This window comes from Neomonachus schauinslandi, chromosome 4 (genome assembly GCF_002201575.2).
Source record: "Neomonachus schauinslandi chromosome 4, ASM220157v2, whole genome shotgun sequence".
Taxonomy (NCBI): Eukaryota; Metazoa; Chordata; class Mammalia; order Carnivora; family Phocidae; genus Neomonachus; species Neomonachus schauinslandi.
In genome coordinates, this window is record NC_058406.1 from 143,643,611 (window position 1) to 143,665,564 (window position 21,954).

The following is a 21,954-nucleotide window of genomic DNA, read 5'->3' on the forward strand; positions in this document are numbered from 1 at the left end:
TGATGTTGAGCACATTGTCATGCACCTGTTGGCCATTTGTCTTTTAAAGAATATTCAAGTCTCTGGCAATTTTTCAATTAGATTGTTTTTTGGCTATTGAGTTGTATGAGTTCTTTATTTTGTATATTAACTGCTTATCAGATATACAATTAACAAATATTTTCTACCATTCCATAGCTTGGCTTTTCATTAATGGTTTCCTTTGCTGTGAAAAGGCTTTTTAGCTTGATAAATCCCACATGTTTATTTTTGCTTTTGTTGCCTTTGCTTTTAGTGTCAAATCCAAAAAAAAGTCCTTGCTAAGACCAATAGCCAGGAGCTTACCCCCACTATGTTTTTTTCAAGGAGTTTTATTGTTGAAGGTCTTAAATTTAAGTCTTTAATTTCATTTTAAATTTAAGTCTTAAATTTAAGTCTAATCAATTTGAGTTCATTTTTGTATACGGTATAGGACAGGGGGGCCCAGTTTCATTCTTTGCATGTGGCTGTCCAGTTTTCTCATCACCATTTATTAAAGAGACTCTCTTTTCCCCGTTGTGTATTCTTGCCACCTTTGACAGTAATTGTGTATATTCATGGGTTTATTTCTGGGCTCTCTAATCTGTTCCATTGATACATGTTTTTATGCCAGCAACATACTGTTTTATTATAGATTTGTAATATATATAGTTTGAGATCAGGGAGCATGATTCCCCCAGCTTTATTCTTCATTCTCAAGATTGCTTTGGCTATTCTGGGTCTTTTGTGGTTCCATACATATTTTAGGATTATTCTTTCTATTTCTGAAAAATGGCATTGGAATTTTGATAAGAACTGCATTGAATCTGTAGATTGCTTTGGGTAGTATGGACACATTAATATTCTTCCAGTTCATGAGCACAGACTATCTTGCTCTTATTTGTGTCTTCAGTGTCTTTCATCAATGTCTTATAGATTTCAGTGTAGAGATCTTTTACCTCCTTGGTTAAATATATTCACAGGTTCTTAATTTTTTTTTCATCACAAATTGGGATTGTTCTCTACTGGGGTCTTAGACAATGGTCATCTCTAGGATTCAGTTCAAAAAGTATTAATCTGGTTCATGCCTTGTGTCAGTTACTATTTTTAATATTTGTTATACAGTAAGTGGGTTAAAGTATCTGCCCTTGTGTGACTTCAGAGTTCAATGGAGGGAAAGCCAGTTGGAGAAATCACTATCCTCACCTTTGGTGGGTGTGATGACGTGTTTTAGACTGAAGAGTCCAAATGAAGGTTCGTCCATGGCTCCTACTACAAACTACAAACACTACGTAGTTTGACTATTCCTATGGTTTTGAGTGCCCCCTCGTGCTGATGACTCCAAATATTTATTATTGAGTCCAGGATTCCTATATCTAGTGGTTAAGAGCATTCTTGAGTTAAACATACCTAGGTTTGAATCCCGGTCCTGCCACTCATTAGATGTGTGACCTCAGATAAGTGACAGAACCTCACCTAAGGCCTAGTCCCCTCCTTGTACAATGGGGAATCATGAAATCAGAGTTGCAGGAAGTGAGATACACCAGGTAAAGCTCTCAACATCGAACCTGGCATATACCAAGTACTCCAGATATGTTGTTATTTTACTTTGAATTCTTCATTTTTTTAAATTTATTATTTTTATTTTTCCCCATATTTGACTCTTTAGGGTACCATAAGCTTTCATTTGGAATTCCCAAACTTCAGTTCATCTAATTCAATATAGTAACTGCCCAACTTTCAAACCAGCTCTTTGGTTCACTAAATGCTCAAGGGCTACGAAATTGACACAGAAATTAAAAGTTGGTGTTATTTTGCGTGCATGACTTTGGAACCTACCACAGCCTTTGGTAAAACACGTATTAGCTTCCTAGGGCTGCAGTCACAAAGTGCCACAGACTGGGTAGCTTAAAACAACAGAAATCCATCCTGGAAGCCATTAAGTCTAACATTAAGCTGTTGGCACACCATGCTTTTTCTGAAGTTTCCAGGGGAGAATTCTTCCTTGTTTCTTCCAGCTCCTAGTGGTTGCCAGAAGTCCTTGGTGTTCCTGACTCACAGCAACATCACTCCAGCCTCTGCCTCCATCTTCACAGGACCTCTTCTCCCTGTCTCTGAATCCAAACTTCCCTTCTACAGATCCCATCACTGGGTTAGGGTCAACCTTAGCTCAGTATGACCTCCTCTTAACTTGATTATATCTGCAAGGATCCTATTTCCAAACAAGACCGTATTCATACGTATTGGGTTTAAAACTGGAACAAACCTTCTTGGGGGGACACAAGGCAGCCCAGTGAAATTCACATAGAAAATGTTTACTATGTCTTAGATGAGTACATGATTAGCTTTTGACCTAAAAAACAGAATGATTTTCCAATTCCATTTTGTCTCTTACATGAGAAATTGTATTTATGTGTGAAAATAGTCTGATCTTAATTGGTCCCAATATTAGCAAGGTTCAGATTCCTGTTTGTGGTACCTCCTATAAGTTCCACCTGTAGAGGACACCCAAATGCAAAGTCTGTTCTGATCACGATAGACTCTAAGCCCACACTTCAAGCCAGCTGGTTGCTAAACACTGTCTACTACAACTCTGTAGCACTCGTCTCCCATATACTTAGGACCCTTTCACCTATAATCACAGGCTCTGACCCACTCTAGGTTCTAGGAACAGTTTCGGCCTTCAGCAGAAGGAATTTACAGAGCTCTTACCAGTGTTTACTCCGTGTCCTGTCACACTATGTTGATAGCTTGGCCTTACGTACTACCTTGCTTCTGACAACTATTTGTCTTGATTATAAGAACCAATCTAAAAAAAAAAATAGTAATCATGTGAAGTAATGGATGCATTAGTTAACTTGATTGTGGTAATCATTTTACACTGGAAAAAAATTTTAATGTTTAAAAACCGCAATCTCCATTTTTATCCTGCTTCTGGTTTTCTTTGCTCATTGCACAGTCCAAGCCCCTGTTTGATAACCTGTGTGGTATTGCTGTTCTTCTACAAGTGGGGACCTGCATTCATGCTATCTCTTGGGTCTGCGGTCTGGTGACTAAAGTAACTTTCCCCTACATGTGGGGATAGCTGAATAGAATCTGTCCCGGAAATCCCTTTGGCCACCATTCTGTCACTGTAGTCCTTTAGATGGAGGTCTCTCAGCTGCAAGAGTTCACCTCAACTTAGTTTGTATCTACAGCATCTACTCCATCAGAGGAGACACATCCCATTCTAGACCCTCGTCTTTCTCACAATCTGCCCTGTCCCCCCTCCACTGGAGGGACAGACTCTTATATGAGCAGACCCTTTATGACCAGTTACAGGTCTATTTCATGGAGTTAAAAACTATTTCAACATATTTGCAAGTTCAGGGCCTTTATCATTCTTCTGATCTCCCAATATTGCTTCTGTTGATTTTCATTAATGTTGTTTTGTTTGGTGTGTCAGAACTAGATGAACACATTTGCTCTGATGATGATGGAAGGATATTCTGCTCAGATTATTCTTGGTGAATTGGAAGATCATAATATTCTTCGTAAAATGAACACTATGATGGCTGAGCATATTTGTTACTTAGCCAGCCTGCTAATCTGCCAATAAACCAATGTGGGCATCGCTACAGTGCTCCCATCAGGGAGTAACTAAGCGTAGGGAGTAACTAAGTGTGTTGCTCACTGAGTCACATTCTCCTTGCCTCAAATACTGTCTAGAAGTAAACATCTTCGTAAGGCAAAATTAACTCCTTCAGGTTATTAGGCAGCTTAGCAGTGTTTAGCAAATTGTTTTGCCGACTGAAGAAAAAAACCGGTTTGCATTGGTAATATTCAGACTGGCCAGTGATGAACTGGAAGCTCAGTAAAATGTGAAGTAGGACTTAGACTCTAAAGGTTCCTATTTAGATCCACAGTATATTAATTTTGAAGAAGTAGCTAAAAATCTTGAATATAATCAGAAGCAAAAAAAGAGTTGAGAATGGTGGTTTTTCAGTAAGAAAGTCCTAATCCTTTGTTCTTATTTATATAGCAAACACAGATAATCCATTGAAAAATACTTCAGAGATAACTAAGAATGTTCATGTGAAGCTAAAATTGTTTTGAGGTGGACCCTGGAATTGAGAGCTGGTTTATAAAAGGTTGTATTAGAAAGATTCTGAAATCCCAAGTAGAAATCAGTCTGCCCTTCCCAAATATTTTCTCTTTTCTTGATGGTAAACCTACTTCTCAGGAGAGCAGTTCAGAACGAACAGTGCCTGACACAGAAGAATCAAGACAAAACAACTTCAGCTGCCCCAAAGACTTGTAAATGAATGGTGTTCAGTGTATGTTGTGTCCTTGTTATACTTGGAGTGTGAGTGGTGCTTTTTGCAAAATTGAGTGGTAGGTCCAAACTGACAGATATATTGTAATTTGTACCAAGTAGGTTCATAAGTTAAATAATAAGAACCTTACCTTTTATGCTTCACATCTTTTCCTGAGTAATTCTATTTGTAATCATAAAGTTTGCTTTTGCCCTCTTTACAGTTTTCCAGATCTTTGGTTTCTCTTATTTCAAGGTTTCATTTATAATGGGGGAAAAAGCAAACCCACCCAAAGTCCTAGCATCCAGAAGCAATGTGACCTGCTATTGGTTATTGTTACTTTTTCCCCAAGTCCTTAACATATGCATTTTTTTATTCTATATATACCATTTATATCTGGTTTCACATTTTTACATGACTTTTTTTTTTTAATTTTACTATGTTAGTCACCATACAATACATCATTGGTTTTTGATGTGGTGATCCATGATCCATTGTTTTCGTATAACACCCAGTGCTCCGTGCAGTACGTGCCCTCCTTAATACCCATCACCGGGCTAACCAATCCCCCCTCCCCCCTCTCCTCTAAAACCCTGTTTGTTTCTCCGAGTCCATAGTCTCTCATGGTTCATCTCTCACTCCAATCCCCGCCCCATTTTTCCTTCGTTCTCCTAATGTCCTCCATGCTATTCCTTACGTTCCACAAATAAGTGAAACCATATGATAATTGACTTTCTCTGCTTGACTTATTTCACTTAGCATAATCTCCTCCAGTCGCACCCATCTTGATGTAAAAGTTGGGTATTCATCCTTTCTGATGGCTGAGTAATATTCCAGTGTATATATGGACCACATCTTCTTTATCCATTCATCTGTTGAAGGGTATCTCGGCTCTTTCCACAGTTTAGCTATTGCGGACATTGCTGCTATGAACATTGGGGTGCATATGGCCCTTCTTTTCACTACATCTGTGTCTTTGGGGTAAATACCCAGGAGTGCAATTGCTGGGTCATAGGGTAGCTCTATTTTTAAATTTTTGAGGAACCTCCACACTGTTTTCCAAAGTGGCTGTACCAACTTGCATTCCCACCAACAGTGTAAGAGGGTTCCCCTTTCTCCACAACCTCTCCAACATTTGTTGTTTCTTTCCCTGTCTGTTTTTGCCGTTCTAACTGGTGTAAGGTGGTATCTCAATGTGGTTTTGATTTGGATTTCCCTGATGGCTAATGATGATGAGCATTTTTTCATGTGTCTGTTAGCCATTTGTATGTCTTCTTCAGAGAAGTGTCTTTTCATATCTTCTGCCCACTTTTTGACTTGATTATTTGTTTTTTGGATGTTGAGTTTGAGAAGTTCTTTACAGATCTTGGATACCAGCCCTTTATCTGTAGTGTCATTTGCAAATATCTTCTCCCATTCTGTGGGTTGCCTCTTTGTTTTGTTGACTGTTTCCTTTGCTGTGCAGAAGCTTTTCATCTTGATGAAGTCCCAAAAGTTCATTTTTGCTTTTGTTTCACTAGCTTTTGGAGATGTATCTTGAAAGAAGTTGCTGTGGGCAATGTCAAAGAGGTTACCGCCTATGTTCTCCTCTAGGATTTGGATGGATTCCTGTCTCACATTGAGGTCTTTCATCCACTTTGAGTTTATCTTTGTGAGTGGCATTAGAGAATGGTCGAGTTTCATTCTTCTGCATGTGGCTGTCCAATTTTCCCAGCACCATTTACTGAAGAGACTGTCTTTTCTCCATTGCATGTTTTTTCCTGCTTTGTCAAAGATTATTTGACCATAGAGTTGAGGGTCCATATCTGGGTTCTCTGTTCTGCAATGTGCAGCTTTGTCCACTGGCCTATATGTCTGTTTTTGTGCCAGTACCATGCTGTCTTGGTGATCACATCTTTGTAATATAGCTTGAAATCGGGCAACCTGATGCCCCCAGCTTTGTTTTTCTTTTTCAACACTTCCTTGGCGATTCGGGTTTTTTTCTGATTCCGTACAAATTTTAGAATTGTTTGTTCCAGCACTTTGAAAAATGTCATTGGAATTTTGATCGGGGTGGCATTGAAGGTATAGATTGCTCTGGGTAGCATAGACATTTTAACAATGTTTATTCTTCCGATCCATGAGCATGGCATATTTTTCCATCTTTTTGTGTCTTCTTCAATTTCTTTCATGAGTATTTTGTAGTTCCTAGAGTACAGATCCTTTACCTCTTTGGTTAGGTTTATTCCGAGGTATCTTATGGTTTTTGGTGCTATTGTACATGGAATCGTTTCTTTAATTTCTCTTTCTACAGTTGCGTTGTTAGTGTATAAGAAAGCAACTGATTTCTGTGCATTGATTTTGTATCCTGCCACATTACTGAATTGCTGGATGAGTTCTAGTAATTTGGGGGTGGAGTCTTTTGGGTTTTCCACATAAAGTATCATGTTGTCTGTGAAAAGAGAGAGTCTGACTTCTTCTTTGCCAATTTGAATACCTTTTATGTCTTTTTGTTGTCTTATTGCTGTTGCTAGGACTTCTAGTACTATGTTGAACAATAGTGGCGAGAGTGGGCATCCTTGACGTGTTCCTGATCTTAAGGGAAAGGCTCTCAGCTTTTCCCCATTGAGGATGATATTCGCTGTGGGTTTTTCATAGATGGATTTTATGAACTTGAGGAATGTTCCCTCTATCCCTATACTCTGGAGAGCTTTAATCAGGAAAGGATATTGTATTTTGTCAAATGCTTTTTCTGCATCAATTGAGAGGACCATATGGTTCTTCTCCCTCCTCTTATTAATGTGTTCTATCACATTGATTGATTTGCAAATGTTGAATCACCCTTGCATCCCGGGGATAAATCCCACTTGGTCGTGGTGGATGACCCTTTTAATGTATTGTTGGATCCTATTAGCTAGGATTTTGTTGAGGATTTTGGAATCCATATTCATCAGGGATATTGGTCTGAAATTCTCCTTTTTGATGGGGTCTTTGCCTGGTTTGGGGATTAAGGTAATGCTGGCCTCATAGAATGAGTTTGGAAGTTTTCCTTCTGTTTCTATTTTTTGAAACAGCTTCAGTAGGATAGGTATTAGTTCTTCTTTGAATGTTTGGTCGAATTCCCCAGGGAATCCACCAGGCCCTGGACTCTTGTTTTTGGGGAGGTTTTTGATCACTGCTTCAATCTCGTCACTGGTTATTGGCCTATTCAGGTTGTCAGTTTCTTCCTGTTTCAGTCTTGGCAGCTTACAGGTTTCCAGGAAGGCCTCCATTTCATCCAGATTGCTCAGTTTATTGGCCTATAGTTGTTGATAATAATTTCTCATAATTGTTTCTATTTCCTTGGGGTTAGTCGTGATCTCTCCCCTTTCTTTTTTTTTTTTTTTAAAGATTTTATTTATTTATTTGAGAGAGAGAGAATGAGAGACAGAGAGCACGAGAGGGAAGAAGGTCAGAGGGAGAAGCAGACCCCCCGCTGAGCAGGGAGCCCGACGTGGGACTCTATCCCAGGACTCCAGGATCATGACCTGAGCCGAAGGCAGTTGCTTAACCAACTGAGCCACCCAGGCGCCCGATCTCTCCCCTTTCATTCGTAATTTTATTAATTTGGGTCCTTTCTCTTTTCTTTTGGATAGTCTGGCCAGTGGTTTATCGATCTTATTAATTCTTTCAAAGAACCAACTTCTAGTTTTGTTGATCTGATCTACTGTGTTTCTGGTTTCTAATTCATTGATTTCTGCTCTAATTTTAATTATTTCTCTTCTAATGCATGGCTTAGGCATCGTTTGTTGCTTTTTCTCTAGTTCTTTAAGGTGTAGAGTTAGTTGGTGAATTCGGGATTTTTCTATTTTTTTGAGTGAGGATTGGATGGCTATGTATTTCCCCCTTAGGACCACCTTTGCAGTATCCCATAGGTTTTGGACCGATGTGTTTTCGTTCTCCTTGATTTTCATGAATTGTTTAAGTTCTTCTTTGATTTCCTGGTTGACCCAAACATTCTTGAGCAGAGTGGTCTTTAGCTTCCAAGTGTTTGAATTTCTGCCAAATTTTTTATTGTGATCAAGTTCCAGTTTTAGAGCATTGTGGTCTGAAAATATGCAGGGAATAATCTCAATCTTTTGGTATCGGTTGAGACCTGATTTGTGACCCAGTATGTGGTCTATTCTGGAGAAAGTTCCATGTGCGCTCGAGAAGAATGAGTATTCTATTGTTTTAGGGTAGAATGTTCTGTAAATATCTATGAGGTCCTTCTGATCCAATGTATCATTCAAAGCTCTTGTTTCCTTGTTGATTTTTTGCTTAGATGATCTGTCCATTGCTGAGAGTGGAGTATTGAGGTCTCCTACAATTAACATATTGTTATCAATATGACTTTATTTTGGTTAACAGTTGGCTTATGTAGATGGCTGTTCCCATGTTGGGGGCATAGATATTTACAATTGTTATATCTTCTTGTTGGATAGACCCTTTAAGAATGATATAGTGTCCTTCTGTGTCTCTTATTACAGACTTTTAGTTTAAAATCTAATTTGTCTGATATAAGAATTGCTACCCCAGCTTTCTTTTGAGGTCCGCTGGCATGGAAGATGGATCTCCATCCCTTCACTTTCAGTCTGGATGTATCTTTAGGTTCAAAATGAGTCTCTCGGAGACAGCATATGGATGGGTCCTGTCTTTTTATCCAATCTGCAACCCTGTGCCGTTTTATGGGAGCATTTAGGCCATTCACGTTGAGAATGATTATTGAAAGATATGAATTAATTGTCATCATGTTGCCTGTGAAGACGTTGTTTTTATAGATTGTCCCTGTAAATTTCTGTTGTATATCACTCTTGGTGTCTTTCTCCTTTTATAGAAACCCCCCCCCCTTAATATTTCTTGCAGGGCCGGCTTAGTGGTCACATACTCTTTCAGTTTCTGCTGGTCGTGGAAGCTCTGCATCTCTCCATCCATTCTAAATGACAGCCTTGCCAGATAAAGTATTCTTGGCTGCATGTTCTTCTCATTTAGTACCCTGAATATGTCTTGCCAGGTCTCTGTGGATAGGTCTGACATTATTCTGCTGTTCCTCCCTCTGTACATAAGGAATCTCTTCCCCCTAACTGCCCTTAAGATAGTTTCCTTGGTTCTAAGATTTGCAAGTTTTACTATTACCTGCTGGGGTGTTGGCTTGTTTTCCTTGATCTTAGGAGGGGTCCTCTCTGCCTCTAGGACTCAAATGTTTGTTTCATTCCCCAGATTAGGGAAGTTCTCAGCTACGATTTGCTCAAATACATCTTCTAGTCCTCTCTCTCTCTCCACTCCCTCCGGGATTCCAATTATTCTGACATTGGAATGCTTCATGGTGTCACTTATTTCTCTGATTCTATTTTCATGGATTCTGAGTTGTTTTTCCCTGGCCGCCTCTTTTCCCTTTTTATCTATTATATTGTCTTCCAGGTCGCTTATTCGCTCTTCTGCCTCAGTTACCCTAGCTGTTAGATTATCTAGATTGGATTGGATCTCATTGATAGCATTTTTAAATTCTTGCCAATTCACCTTTCATTTCTGCCCTTAGAGACTCTATGTTGCCATTAATTGATTTCTCCATTCTAGCCATTGTCTTCACAATTGCTAGCCTGAATTCCATCTCCGACATCTTGGTTATATCTGCATCCATTTGTAAATCTGCAGCATAAGTCATAATCTCTGAGTCTTTTCTATTTGGGGGGCTCCTCCTCCTAGTCATTCTGTTGATGGGTGTTTGAGGGAATGTATAGAGTCCAAATTATTGACCAGAACCCAAGCAAGATGCACCTGTTTTCTTGGGACCTTAGGGTTGCTGGCCTCTTGTTTTCCCAGCCTATCTTTTGTGGGAGGGGCCTGCCACGCTGTTACTCAGGCAACCCTGTTTGGGCGGAGTTGCCCTGTCCCCCTGTGCGGGGATGGGCTCAGCGGGAATCAGTCTTTGGGGCTTTTGTTCTCTGACAGCTTTCCCTGCGGCTTTCCTTGTCTCTTCCACAAGTCAGAGCAGAAGAGACTGTTTCCAACCCTCTGCCTCAGAGCAGAGAGACCTCAGTCTGTTCTTCAGTGAGCTCTCCAGGCCACACCGTCTCCGTTTCTGTCCGTGTGCTATAAACTTCAGTGTCCTGAGTTGTGCGCCCCTCCGCAGCGCTCCCAGTCCTGCCTCCAGGTCGGGGCACGTCTCTGCCCTTTGTGCTTCTAAAACCGCCAGCCGCTCCCAGTTCACTTGCGCACGACCCCGCGGCTCCCGGTTTCCGCCCCAGGGACTGCCCTAAAGTCCTTTCCCCGCTGCTACCGGTCTGCTAGTCTATGCCCCGTCCCCAGTGTGTGAGGCTGTCACTCACCGTCCGTGTAGGATCCCCACGTCCAGGCACCCTCCCACTGCCGTTTATCCTCGGATATCTGACCGCAGAATCACGGCTCTCCACTTCGTACCTCAAAACCAACCGCCTGCGATATTCTGTTTGTAGAGATCCAGATCTTCTTACATCTCAGGCTGGTTTCGTGGGTGCTCAGAGTGGTCTGGTAGATATCCAGCTCAATTTGGGGGACCAGTTGAAATAGGGTCCCCTACTCCTCCGCCATCTTCCCCCCCTTTTTACATAACTTCTAAACATAAGCTTTTTTCAAGCTATTGACAACTCTTTAGATACATTTTAATGATTTTATAATGATATGATGTTTGCTTAGTTATTCAGCTAATGAGCACTTAGTTTGTTTCCATTTCTCCCCTTCACAATTGTCAGTCAGGCTGCAGTCAATGTCTCTGTTCTTTATCCCTCCTTGGCGTCTGGCTGAGAATGCCTTCTGATAGTGACACCCCTCTGGTTCTGTTTCAGTAAGAATGTTTACTATGTGACTAGCATTTATTCTTTCCATTTAGCTTCCTTTTTTTTAAAAAAATGGCATAGCTAAAAGATTGTAGGTTTTCTTACTATAAACATGAACAATATCACACACTCTCAGATATACTGTAGGCTTATCTATGGCTTACTATTTCTTTACAATCCTTTGTTACTACGGGATGGAGCTATCTCGTAAGAAATCAGTTCTATAGAATTCACCCATGTAAGTCTACTATAAAAAGAACCATGCTTTACTACGCACAACAAACAACATAGCACAGAAACAGCTAAATAAAGGAATGTTTGAGGGGATCATTATAGTACTTTATGAACATAGCCTTTTATTAAGGAATATGTAGAACTAATGTCATGCAAATTACTCTAAGCTATTTTTTTTTAAGATTTTTTTACTTATTCATTTGAGACACAGAGATAGAGAAAGAGAGCATGAGCAGGGGGAAAGGCAGAGGGAGAGGGAGAAGCAGGCTCCCAGCTGAGCCAGGAACCAGACGTGGGGCTCAATCCCAGGACCCTGGGATCATGACCTGAGTCGAAGGCAGACACTCAACCATCTGAGCCACCCAGGCACCCCAACTCTGAGCTATGTTTTATGATATATTCCATGTAATTCAATTTTCGTAATGGATTGGACTGTTCATTCCTTTGAAATTAAAAATGTCATTATGAACCTGTGAACCATTCTGAGGAAAATACAAAAACAAAGTGACCTTTAATGTCCTTTTCCAAGTCTGAAGTTCTATGAAAACACTAAGGTTAGGAAATGACATGTAAGTTTTAATGACCAAAATGTTTGAAATGATACTAAAAATGTCTAAGTGATCTAATTCTGAATCCAATAAGATTCCAAGCTTTGATGGTTTTACCTCAAAATCCTTCACATCTGTCTACTCTTTTTGCCCCTCTCCCCATCTTTGCCTATTCGTCCTATACCTCTGATCAAGCTCCCATATTAGGTAATGCATTTTGGCTTGAAATCTTGATATTTGAAGACTTACAAATCAAATCCTATGTATGCAACACTGTATTAATACTTATACACTGTAAAATTACACAAAAAGAAATGAAAACAATGTAAGGTTAAATATAAATACAGATATTTGAGAACTGCTAGATTTTATAATGGCATTGAATCAATATTAATTTTCTCACTTGTACGTAAGAGAATGTACTTATCTGTAGAAACTACACACTGAAGCATTTAGGGGTGAAGGGATATCATTATCTGCAATGTACAATCAAATGATTTGAAGAAACAAACAGAAAAAGAATGTGATAAGTGAAATAAAATGTTGACAACTGGGGAGATGGTTAGGTGAAGGGCACTTTTTTTTGTAGTTTGAAATTATTTCAAAATAAAATTTAAAAGTGTGTGTGTGTGTGTGATGTCCAAGTATTTCTTCTTGCCCCCATTGGATGGCCTTGCACACCCCTTGGGTTTTATACTCCCGTCTGGGATCAACTGGCCCAGACTATAGTAATAACGTCCAAACTGTTCTCTTGGCCTCTTTTCTACCCTCTTTTTGCCTAACCTCAACTCAGCGGTTAGTGACCTTCCTAAAGTATAAATCTGATGATGTCACTCCCCTTCCTTAAAATCCTCCATGATTCTAAGTTGACAAGAGAACATAGAAACGTTTTAGATGATCACATGAGGCTTTTCATTGTTAGTCCCATTTCTTCATTAATAATCTATGTTCCAGCCAAAAGAACTCCTCGCATTTGTAACTTTTATTGCAAACAGTGTTTCTTCTAACTGGAATGTTCTTCCTTTGTCTGCCTTTTCTACTCCTATTTAACCCTTGAGACTTAGCCTCAAAATTTCATCCTCTATAGTCCCTGATAACCTTGCCATTAGCCACTTACCCCATAGCAATTATTTTATCACATTTTAATTTACTGTAGAAGTCTACCTCTAAATCCAGCTGCTAGAGACTAGTGATCAGACTTACTCATCTCAGTATCTGTTGCAACCTGATCCATCTGTGGTGGTTAGAATAGTCCCTAGTACATAGCAATGAATGCCTGTGGGAAAAATGAATGAATGAATAGAAACCCACACCGAAACTACTGCAGAAGGTTTTATGTGTTCTGTCTGGTGGCAAATACTTTACAAAAAGACCTGCTTAAGTGAGGAGATGTCCTTTATCCAAGATCAAATATTCAGTGTCTGAGGATAAAATACTGAAGTTAAGATTATATTACAACTAGTGATGGAACTGGTAAAAAGACCCAGTGTTTGGAATGCTCCCACGAGTACCCCTCCAGCACAGCAGCCCTGACTGCCACATAGAGGAGGACTGGATTATGACAGTTATTTACATTGGGTTTTCACCTGTGGCAGCTGAATAAAATCAAAGATTTTCAGTTAGTTGATGTTTGCAGTTGACTTTTAATAAGTCTTTATAATCTTTAAGAGGTTTACTTTTATTCCAATTTCATTAAACTTTCTAAAATTAGGAGTGAGTGTTGAATTTTATTAAATTCCTGGGCGCCTGGGTGGCTCAGTTGGTTGAGCGACTGCCTTCGGCTCAGGTCATGATCCTGGAGTCCCTGGATCGAGTCCCGCATCGGGCTCCCTGCTCGGCAGGGAGCCTGCTTCTGCCTCTGACCCTCCCCCCTCTCATGTGCTCTCTCTCTCTCATTCTCTTTGTCTCAAATAAATAAATCTTTAAAAAAAAAAAAATTCCCATCTAGTGTTAAATAGCAGTTTTCTCCTCTAAGTTATAATATAATCTTAAATTGATTTATTGCTTGATTTTGGACCATTCTTGCATTCCTATACCATGCCTGCCATGGTCCAGACATTATTCTGATAGGAATGTATTATATCTGCTAATATTTCATCTGCTATTCTATATTTATCTTCATAAGAGTAAGAGGTAACTATTGTTTACATGTAAGTATTAAGCCATGTAACTCTTTGTTATGTGTCAGAAATCATTCCAAAAAGGCATGGAGTCAAACTTACCTCATAGGTTGAGTTTAGATATGGAAGTTCTAGCAGTTCTACCAAATCAGAAATCCTGATAGCTAACATTTATTGAGTGCTTATTTTGTGTCAGTTACTCTTTTAACTGTTTTGTATGTATTAACCCATTTACTTCCTATTGCATTCATATGAAACAGAACTTATTATCCCCATCTTGTGATTGAGGAACTGAGCCCTGGGATGCAAAGAAGTCCATTCAGGGTCACATGAGTGGTAAATGGTAGAGTCAGGATTTGAACTCAGGCATTCTGGCTCCAGAGTCTATGTTCTTCACGATTAGGCAGTATTCCCCAGCATGATACTGGGGGAAACACAAACCCCAGGAATTATTTGCTCAAAGATGGAATCTGATGTAATCATTGTTCACATGACTATTTAAGCAATGTAGAATATAAGAAATACCATAATTACATCTATTAAAATAGTACTATAGATTGGGGGAATAACTGTAAGTATTTAAAGACTTAAATATTACCAAAGTAACAACAATTTTTTTTTTTTTTCTTTTCAGCAATCTTGACACAGAAGAACTCTGTGGTAAGTTGTGGTATTTTGGGGGGAGGGGTGGGCAATCAAACTCACTACTTGCTTTAGGATGAAAAAGAACACCATCTTATTTAAATTTCTACATACCCTGAAATTAGTGTCCTAGATTTGGAATATAGTAAAAGATAATTGAGATCTCAAAGGATTTATCTTCATCTGTGAGTTTTACTCAAGCATGTGTTTCAGTGGAGAAAGAGTTGGGGCTCATTAATTTCTTCATAGAGAAGAATTGTTTTGCACTTGGTACAATTAGTTTAACAATAGCAAAGTCTCCCCTAGTTTGAATATATTTTTACATTGGTGTTTAATACAACTTCATTATTCTCTTCAAGTATATTGCCTTTACTACTGTTTTTGCAAAATTGACCCCCTTGACATATAAAAACAACTTTGTTCCATACCTCCCTGAACAGTTCTGGAATGTTAAATGTCACTTGCAAAACGAGTTTCAGTAGAGAGAGGAATTTCTACAGATTCCTGACTTATAGCCTCTTCATTTATTTTCTTCATCCTCATAGTTGGAAACAAAAGTCAAAGGCTAGGAATGTGGAAAAGGCCAACATTTCTGCGATTTATTTTTTGTTGTGAGAAAATTATGAAGCATTCTGAGACTATTCAGTGTGAAACAGCTATTTTTCTCTGAACGTTGGGAGGTTTTAAGTTATATGTTTTAAGGTAATTATATAACACCTTGTCCAAATTTGATTTTATTGTCTAGGTTTTTTAAAAATAATTTTACAGATGAGATTCTCTGAAACTCCTAACTGAAGTCACAAGCGCTTCCTGAACACCTTCTAAGTCTTACAAATTTAAAGTTTACCAAATCATCACAAAGTCCATTTTAGAGTATACAAGAGTGGTTATCTTCCATTTCATTAAATGGTAGAGTGACACCGAGTGAGGTTATGTCAGAAAAAAAATATCAGAACACATGGTTTCAAGAAAATAACGAACAACACAAATATGAAAATCACCATAAGCTTTCCAATTTTCCAGTGGTCCTAAAACACTGTTTTCTGTTCCTGCATAGTGTCTCTCTCCTTTTCAGTGAAAATAATCCAACTGAAAAGCAAGTTGTTTATGCAGAAGCAAGGTTTCTGGTACCAAAGCAGGTCATGATTTTGTTAATTATGAAACACTAATAAAGAAAAACCGGGAAAATCCTGACCTGCTTCTACACATAATCCAACCACGACCCATCCACACACGGGTACTAAACTGTGCCAAGTGGGCCAAAGGGCCTGTGGGGACTATGGCCACCAGGCTTTCTAAAGAATAGCAATCACTATAAAGGTCAAGTTGTAGTCTATTCTCATCCATGTGTAGATGGTACCTGCCAGTGAAGTGGGGAGATAAAGAACTGAGAAGATTATCTCGATAATTTTGTGAGGTTGGGAGACCCATTTGCCTCAAGTGTCTAGATAGGTCAGACCAAAGTAATGCTTTCCTCAAATCATCCAGATAATTCTTTTTGTTTTCTACTCAACTTTGCCTGGGTAGGCATGGCTCATGAGAAAGCACACTGTTATAAGGGCTTTTAACATGACATTTAGTGGTTCTTCTTTATTTGCTACGTTGCTTATGTATTGTCACTAAGGCATATTACATTATCCTCTCTTAGTATGATTGTGTATCTTCACTTAATCCTCTACCAAAAAAAAAAATGTTTAATTTGTTTCTATAATAATAGAACTAGATTAGGAACCTACTCTGCATTTACTGGAAAAAGCTTTGACTATGATTTTCCACATAGTTAGGGAACTAGTATATGGGGTGTTTTGTTTTGTTTTTGTTGTTTTTTTTTAAGAGAGAGCATGCGTGCAAGCTGGGGGCGGGGGGGGGAGGAGTGGGGCAGAGGGAGAGACACAGGGACAGAGAGAGAATCCCAAGCAGCCTCCACTCTGAGTCAGAGCCTGATGTGGGGCTTGATCTCAAGACCCTGAGATCATGACCTGAACTGAAATCAAGAGTCGGACGCTTAACTGACTGAACCACCCAGGCATCCCTAGTATATGGGGTTTTAATGCAACCAAATTGCTCTGTATTTTTAAACCCAATGACTCCCAATCATATATTATAACCCTCCCCCTCTCTGTTCAAGAATATGCATTTTAATTTCCAGAGTACAGTTTCATGTCTTGTTATTTTGTAAATATAAAGTAAATATTTAAGTTGGATTCTAATCAAAACCAAATGCTTTAGTGCAAGCAAATAAAATCTGTCGACTCACACCCCACACAAATTCCCCCTTGTGCATGGGAGGGATGGCACTTGATCAGTATGGAAAGCAGATTTCATGTGCTCTTTCATAGAAGCAGTTAAAAGGTCCAGGTATCTAAAACTTTCATTCTGTTGCTTTTACTTAGTTTGTTCTTTTACTAAATTAAGGACCTAGAAATCAAAAGCTATTAAAATAAAGTATTGATTTATTTTAGTTACGAAAATAATAGTTTTTAAAATTTAATAATACAGAATAACATAGGTATTTAAGATGGAATGTCAGTCTCCTTTTCCCCCCCTCCCCTTTTTCCCTAATGTCTGCTGCAAATTGCTTAGAGCATCTCCTTCCAGATATTTTTATTCATAAATTGACATCATACATATGCTGTGATAATTTTTCCAACAGTGAGATCATACTATATGATCAGGACAGCTGCACACTGTTCGTTTTATTAAAAAGGCTGCACATGTGCTGCATTTACCTTCATTTTTTTCAATCAAACCCCCTTTTGTGGATTTTCAGGTTGTTTCCAACTCTTCACTTGGACAAACAGGACTGAAGTAAATATCTTCATTTGTTTTATATTCATACTCTTGTATGAGTTGTTCTACATGGTAGATGCCTATAGGTATAATTACTTGGTCAAAGATTCTTCAGTTTGCACGCCCACCAGCAGTGTTGAGGCATGCCACGTCATTCACTCTTCCCATAATTAGGGAGGCCTGCCCAAATAGAAGCTTTAGGCCATATCTTATCAGTCAGTATATAACTCACTTACAGCTAGGTATATGTGTTTGAACTCTAGCTTTGAGTCTTTGGTTTTCTCTTCATTCCATCTTTAGCTGTGATCTAAAATCTATCAGGAGTAAAATTATTACGTTCCTGACCCAACCCAGGGCTGAAGGATAGAGGCTGAACGAGTGACCTCAGTGTGACCCCTGGGCGGTGCTGAGAGGTACCTCCGCCAGCCAAGTCGAATGCTGGAAAATCAGAAGTCACTATTCCTCTTCCAAACTATTAGAACTGTGGCTCCCTGGCACATTTATAAAATCACCAAAAAAAAGGGGCACCTGGCTGACTCATAATCTCAGCTCAGGACTTGATCTCAGGATTGTGAGCTCTAGCCCTGCGTTGGGCTCCATGCTGGCTGTGGAGCCTACTTAAAAAAAAAAAAAAAGAAAAAAAATCACCAAAAAAGAGATATAAAACATTTTGCATGACACTGATATGCGTTCTCTCAAAATAACCCACATTCTTAGATTCCCAACTGACACCTCTATTCAGAGCATGGGTGTTCTCCCCACCTCTCCGTTCTCTGTCATCTCAGTATTTTCCTCCCAATCTAGTATACTGCTTGGGAAGCTATGGGGAGGTACGTACTGTAGGATTTTCATCTAAACTCATGAGAATGCTTTGTGAGATCAGGTCCCAGTGGGGCCTTGGTGGAGGGTATGGGGCTCTGGTTCTGACTTGAAATTCTTAGGCCAAACCTGAAAACACAGCCACCTGGAGGATTAAGAGGCAGTCTAGGAAAACAAAACAAAACTTGGTGATGTGACACCACCAGTTAAGTATAGTAGGGAAGGGAGAAACTAACCTTTGGTTAGCATATTAGCAAAGATGTTGCATTGAATTTCCATGAGGAGATAATTTGCTTTCTGATAGGCAACTTGTCAAATAAGTCTGTTTATAAATCATGCTCTATTCTCTTATAAAACAACGTTCAGACTCTTACCGTTCAAAGATTCTTCACTTAAACTGATGAGAATTGGTTGTCACACATTTCCATATGTGCTATACAATTCTGCTTTGCCTCTTGCCCATGGAACTCACATGCAGTTTTCAATAAAAGTAGATTTCTCCAGGAAATTATTCTAGTTCTCCAAGGACAAGAGTTTTTATTTTTTTCCCCACACAGAACAATGCAGCTCTTTTTATTTTGTCTTTTGATACTATAGCAAATCATATTATAGACTTTAAGAAAAAGTACACTACGTGCAAAAGATGTAAAAAGAGTTCTACATATAATGGATTCTTTGGGGACTGTCCTGAGACCATGCAAATATTCAGCATTTTATCTGTGTTCTGTAGATATTGAGTTGAATGGATAGATGTCACCCTGAGGGGGTGTCCCCATCTTCACTCCTGCTTGGCTTCACTCTGACCCTTTGGGGCACATGTGAAATGAAGCTCTGAGCCCAGGCCTGCTCTGTGAAGCTGTCTCTGATTCCCTGCAGAAGGACTTCAGCATTCTTTGACCTGAAATTTTTTTTTGGGGGGGGGGGATGATTAATCCAAAAATATCTTTATTTCACAGTAGGGTACTGCAGTGTGTGATTTGAGATCTAATCCACATAACATTAATTTCAGGTATATAACAATGATTTGATATTTGTTTATATTATGGAATGATCACTACAGTAAGTCTAGTTAACGTCCATCATTACACAGTTTGTCTTGTAACGAGAACTTAAAAAAACAAATGATGCCCAAAGTTAGTAGAATGAAGGTATTAACAAAGATCAGAGCAGAAATAAATGAAATAGAGACCAAAAAGACAATAAATCAATGAAATTTTTCTATAGTGACTGTGCCAATTTACATTCCCACCAACAGTGTACAAAGTTTCCCTTTTCTCCACATTTTCTTTTTTTTTTTTTAAAGAGTTTTTGTTTATTTATTTGACAGAGAGAGACACAGCGAGAGAGGGAACACAAGCAGGGGGAGGGGGAGAGGGAGAAGCAGGCTTCCCGCTGAGCAGGGAGCCCGATGCGGGGCTTGATCCCAGGACGCCAGGATCATGACCTGAGCCGAAGGCAGACGCTTAACGACTGAGTCACCCAGGCGTGCCTCTCCACATTTTCACCAACACTTACCTACTGGCCTTCTGATAATCCACATTCTAACAGTTGCTATCTCATTGTGCTTTCGATTTGCAATTCTCTGATGATTAGCTATGTTGAACACCTCCTCATGTACTGATTTTCCATGTGTATGTCTTCTTTGGGAAAATGTCTATTCTAGTCTTCTGCCCATTTTGGTTTTTTGTTGGTTTTTGCTATTGTGCTGTATAAGTTCTTTATATATTTTGGATATTAACCACTTAACTAGATGTAGGATTTGCAAATATCTTCTCCTATTCAGTAGGTTGCATTTTTATTTTGTTTTTGTTTCCTTTGCTTTGCAGAAGCTTTTTAGTTTGGTGTAGTCCCATGTGTTTGTTTATAATTTGTTGCCTTTGCTTTTGATGTCAGATCCAAAAAAATCATTGCAAAGACTGATGTCAAGGAACTAACCATCTATGTTTTCTTCTAGGAGTTATATGGTTTCAGGTCCTAAATCTAAATCTTTAATCCAATTTAAGTTGATTTTTGTGTATGGTGAAAGATAGGGTCTCAGTTTTTTTTCTTTTGCATATAGCTGTCCAGGTTTCCTAGTACCATTTATTAAAAAGACTGTGTTTTCCTCATTGTGTATCTTGGCTCCTTTGTCATAAATTAATTGGCCATATATGCATGGGTTTATTTCTGGGCTGTTTTGTTCCATTGACCTATGTGTCTTTTTATGCCGGTAACATATTGTGTTGATTACCATAGCTTGTAATATAACTTTAAACTGAGAAGCATGATACTCTTCAGCTTTGTTCTTTCTCAAAATTGTTTTTGCTATTTGGGATCTTTTGTGATTCTATACACATTTTAGGATTGTTTTTTCTATTTCTGAAAAATGCCATTAGAATTTTGATAGGGTTTGAATTGCATCTGTAAATTGCTTTGGATAATATGGACATTTTAACAATATTCTTCCAATCCCTGAGCACAGGGATTTTTCACTTGTCTTCAATTTCTTTCATCAATATATTACAGTTTTTATAGGTTGTGTGCAGATTTTTTTTACTTCCTTGGTTAAATTTATTCTTAGATATTCTTTAAATGCTATTAAAACTGGGATTTTCTTTTATTTTCTAGTAGTTAATTATTAGTGTACAGAAATGCATCTGATTTTTATATATTGATTTTGTATCCTGTAACTTTACTGAATTTGTTTATTCTAACAGTTTTTTGGTTGAGTCTTTAGGGTTTTCTATATATAATATCCTGTCAAATAGTGAAAGTTACGCTTCCTTTCTGATTTGAATGACTTTTCTTTTTCATGCCTACTTGCTTTGGCTAGGACTTCCAATACTATGTTGAATAAAAGTGGTCTTGTCTTCTTCCTGATCTTAGAGGAAAAGTTTTAACTCTTCAGCGTTGATATGATGTTAGCTGTGGGCTTGTCATATTTGTCCTTTATTATGTTAAGATATGTTCCCTCTATACACACTTTGAGAGTTTTTATTATGAATGGGCATGGAATTTTGTCAAATGCGTAATTGATTTTTGTGGGTGTTGAACCATCCTTGCATCTCTGGAAAAAGTCTTCTTGATGGTGTATGATCCTTTTAATGTATTGTTGATTTCAGTTAGCTAATATTTTGTTGGGGATTTTTGCATCTGTGTTCATCAGGGATACTGACTTGTAGTTTTCTTGTAGTGTCCTTGTCTGGTTTTGGTAGGAGGATGTTACGGCCTTATAAAGTGAGTTTTGAAATATTCCTTTTTTTTCCTTTTTTTTTTTTTTTTTTTAAGAATTTGAGAAGGATTGGTATTGTTCTTTAAATGTTTGGTAGAATTCACCAGTGAAGCCATTTGGTCCTGGACTTCTGTTTGGGAAGTTTTTGATTACTGAATCAATTTTCTTACTAGTAATTGGTCTATTCAGATTTTCTATTATGTCATGGGTCGGTCTTTGTAGGTTGTGTATTTCTTTTCTAGGAATTTATCCATTTCTCTTAGGTTGTCCAGCTTGTTGGTATATAGTTGTTCATAGTAGTCTCTTATGTTCCTTTGCATTTCTGTTTTATCAATTGTAATGTCTCTTTCATTTCTGATATTTAGTCCTCTTTTTTTTTTTCTTGGTGAATTAGCTAAATGTTTGTCAATTTTGTTTATCTTTCAAAAACCAGCTTTTACTTTCATTGATTTATTGTCTTTTTGGTCTCTCATTTATTTCTGCTCT

The 21,954-nt window shown here is 38.5% G+C and overlaps 1 protein-coding gene across 1 annotated transcript in view; it reads left to right on the top strand.

The window, feature by feature from the left end:
- NECAB1 (N-terminal EF-hand calcium binding protein 1) overlaps positions 1-21,954 on the top strand; it is a 192,317-nt gene that overhangs the window by 71,534 nt on the left and 98,829 nt on the right. The window contains exon 4 of the mRNA XM_044914252.1: positions 14,641-14,666. Coding sequence (XP_044770187.1) covers positions 14,641-14,666 — 26 coding nt within the window. The remainder of the gene's footprint in view (positions 1-14,640; positions 14,667-21,954) is intronic.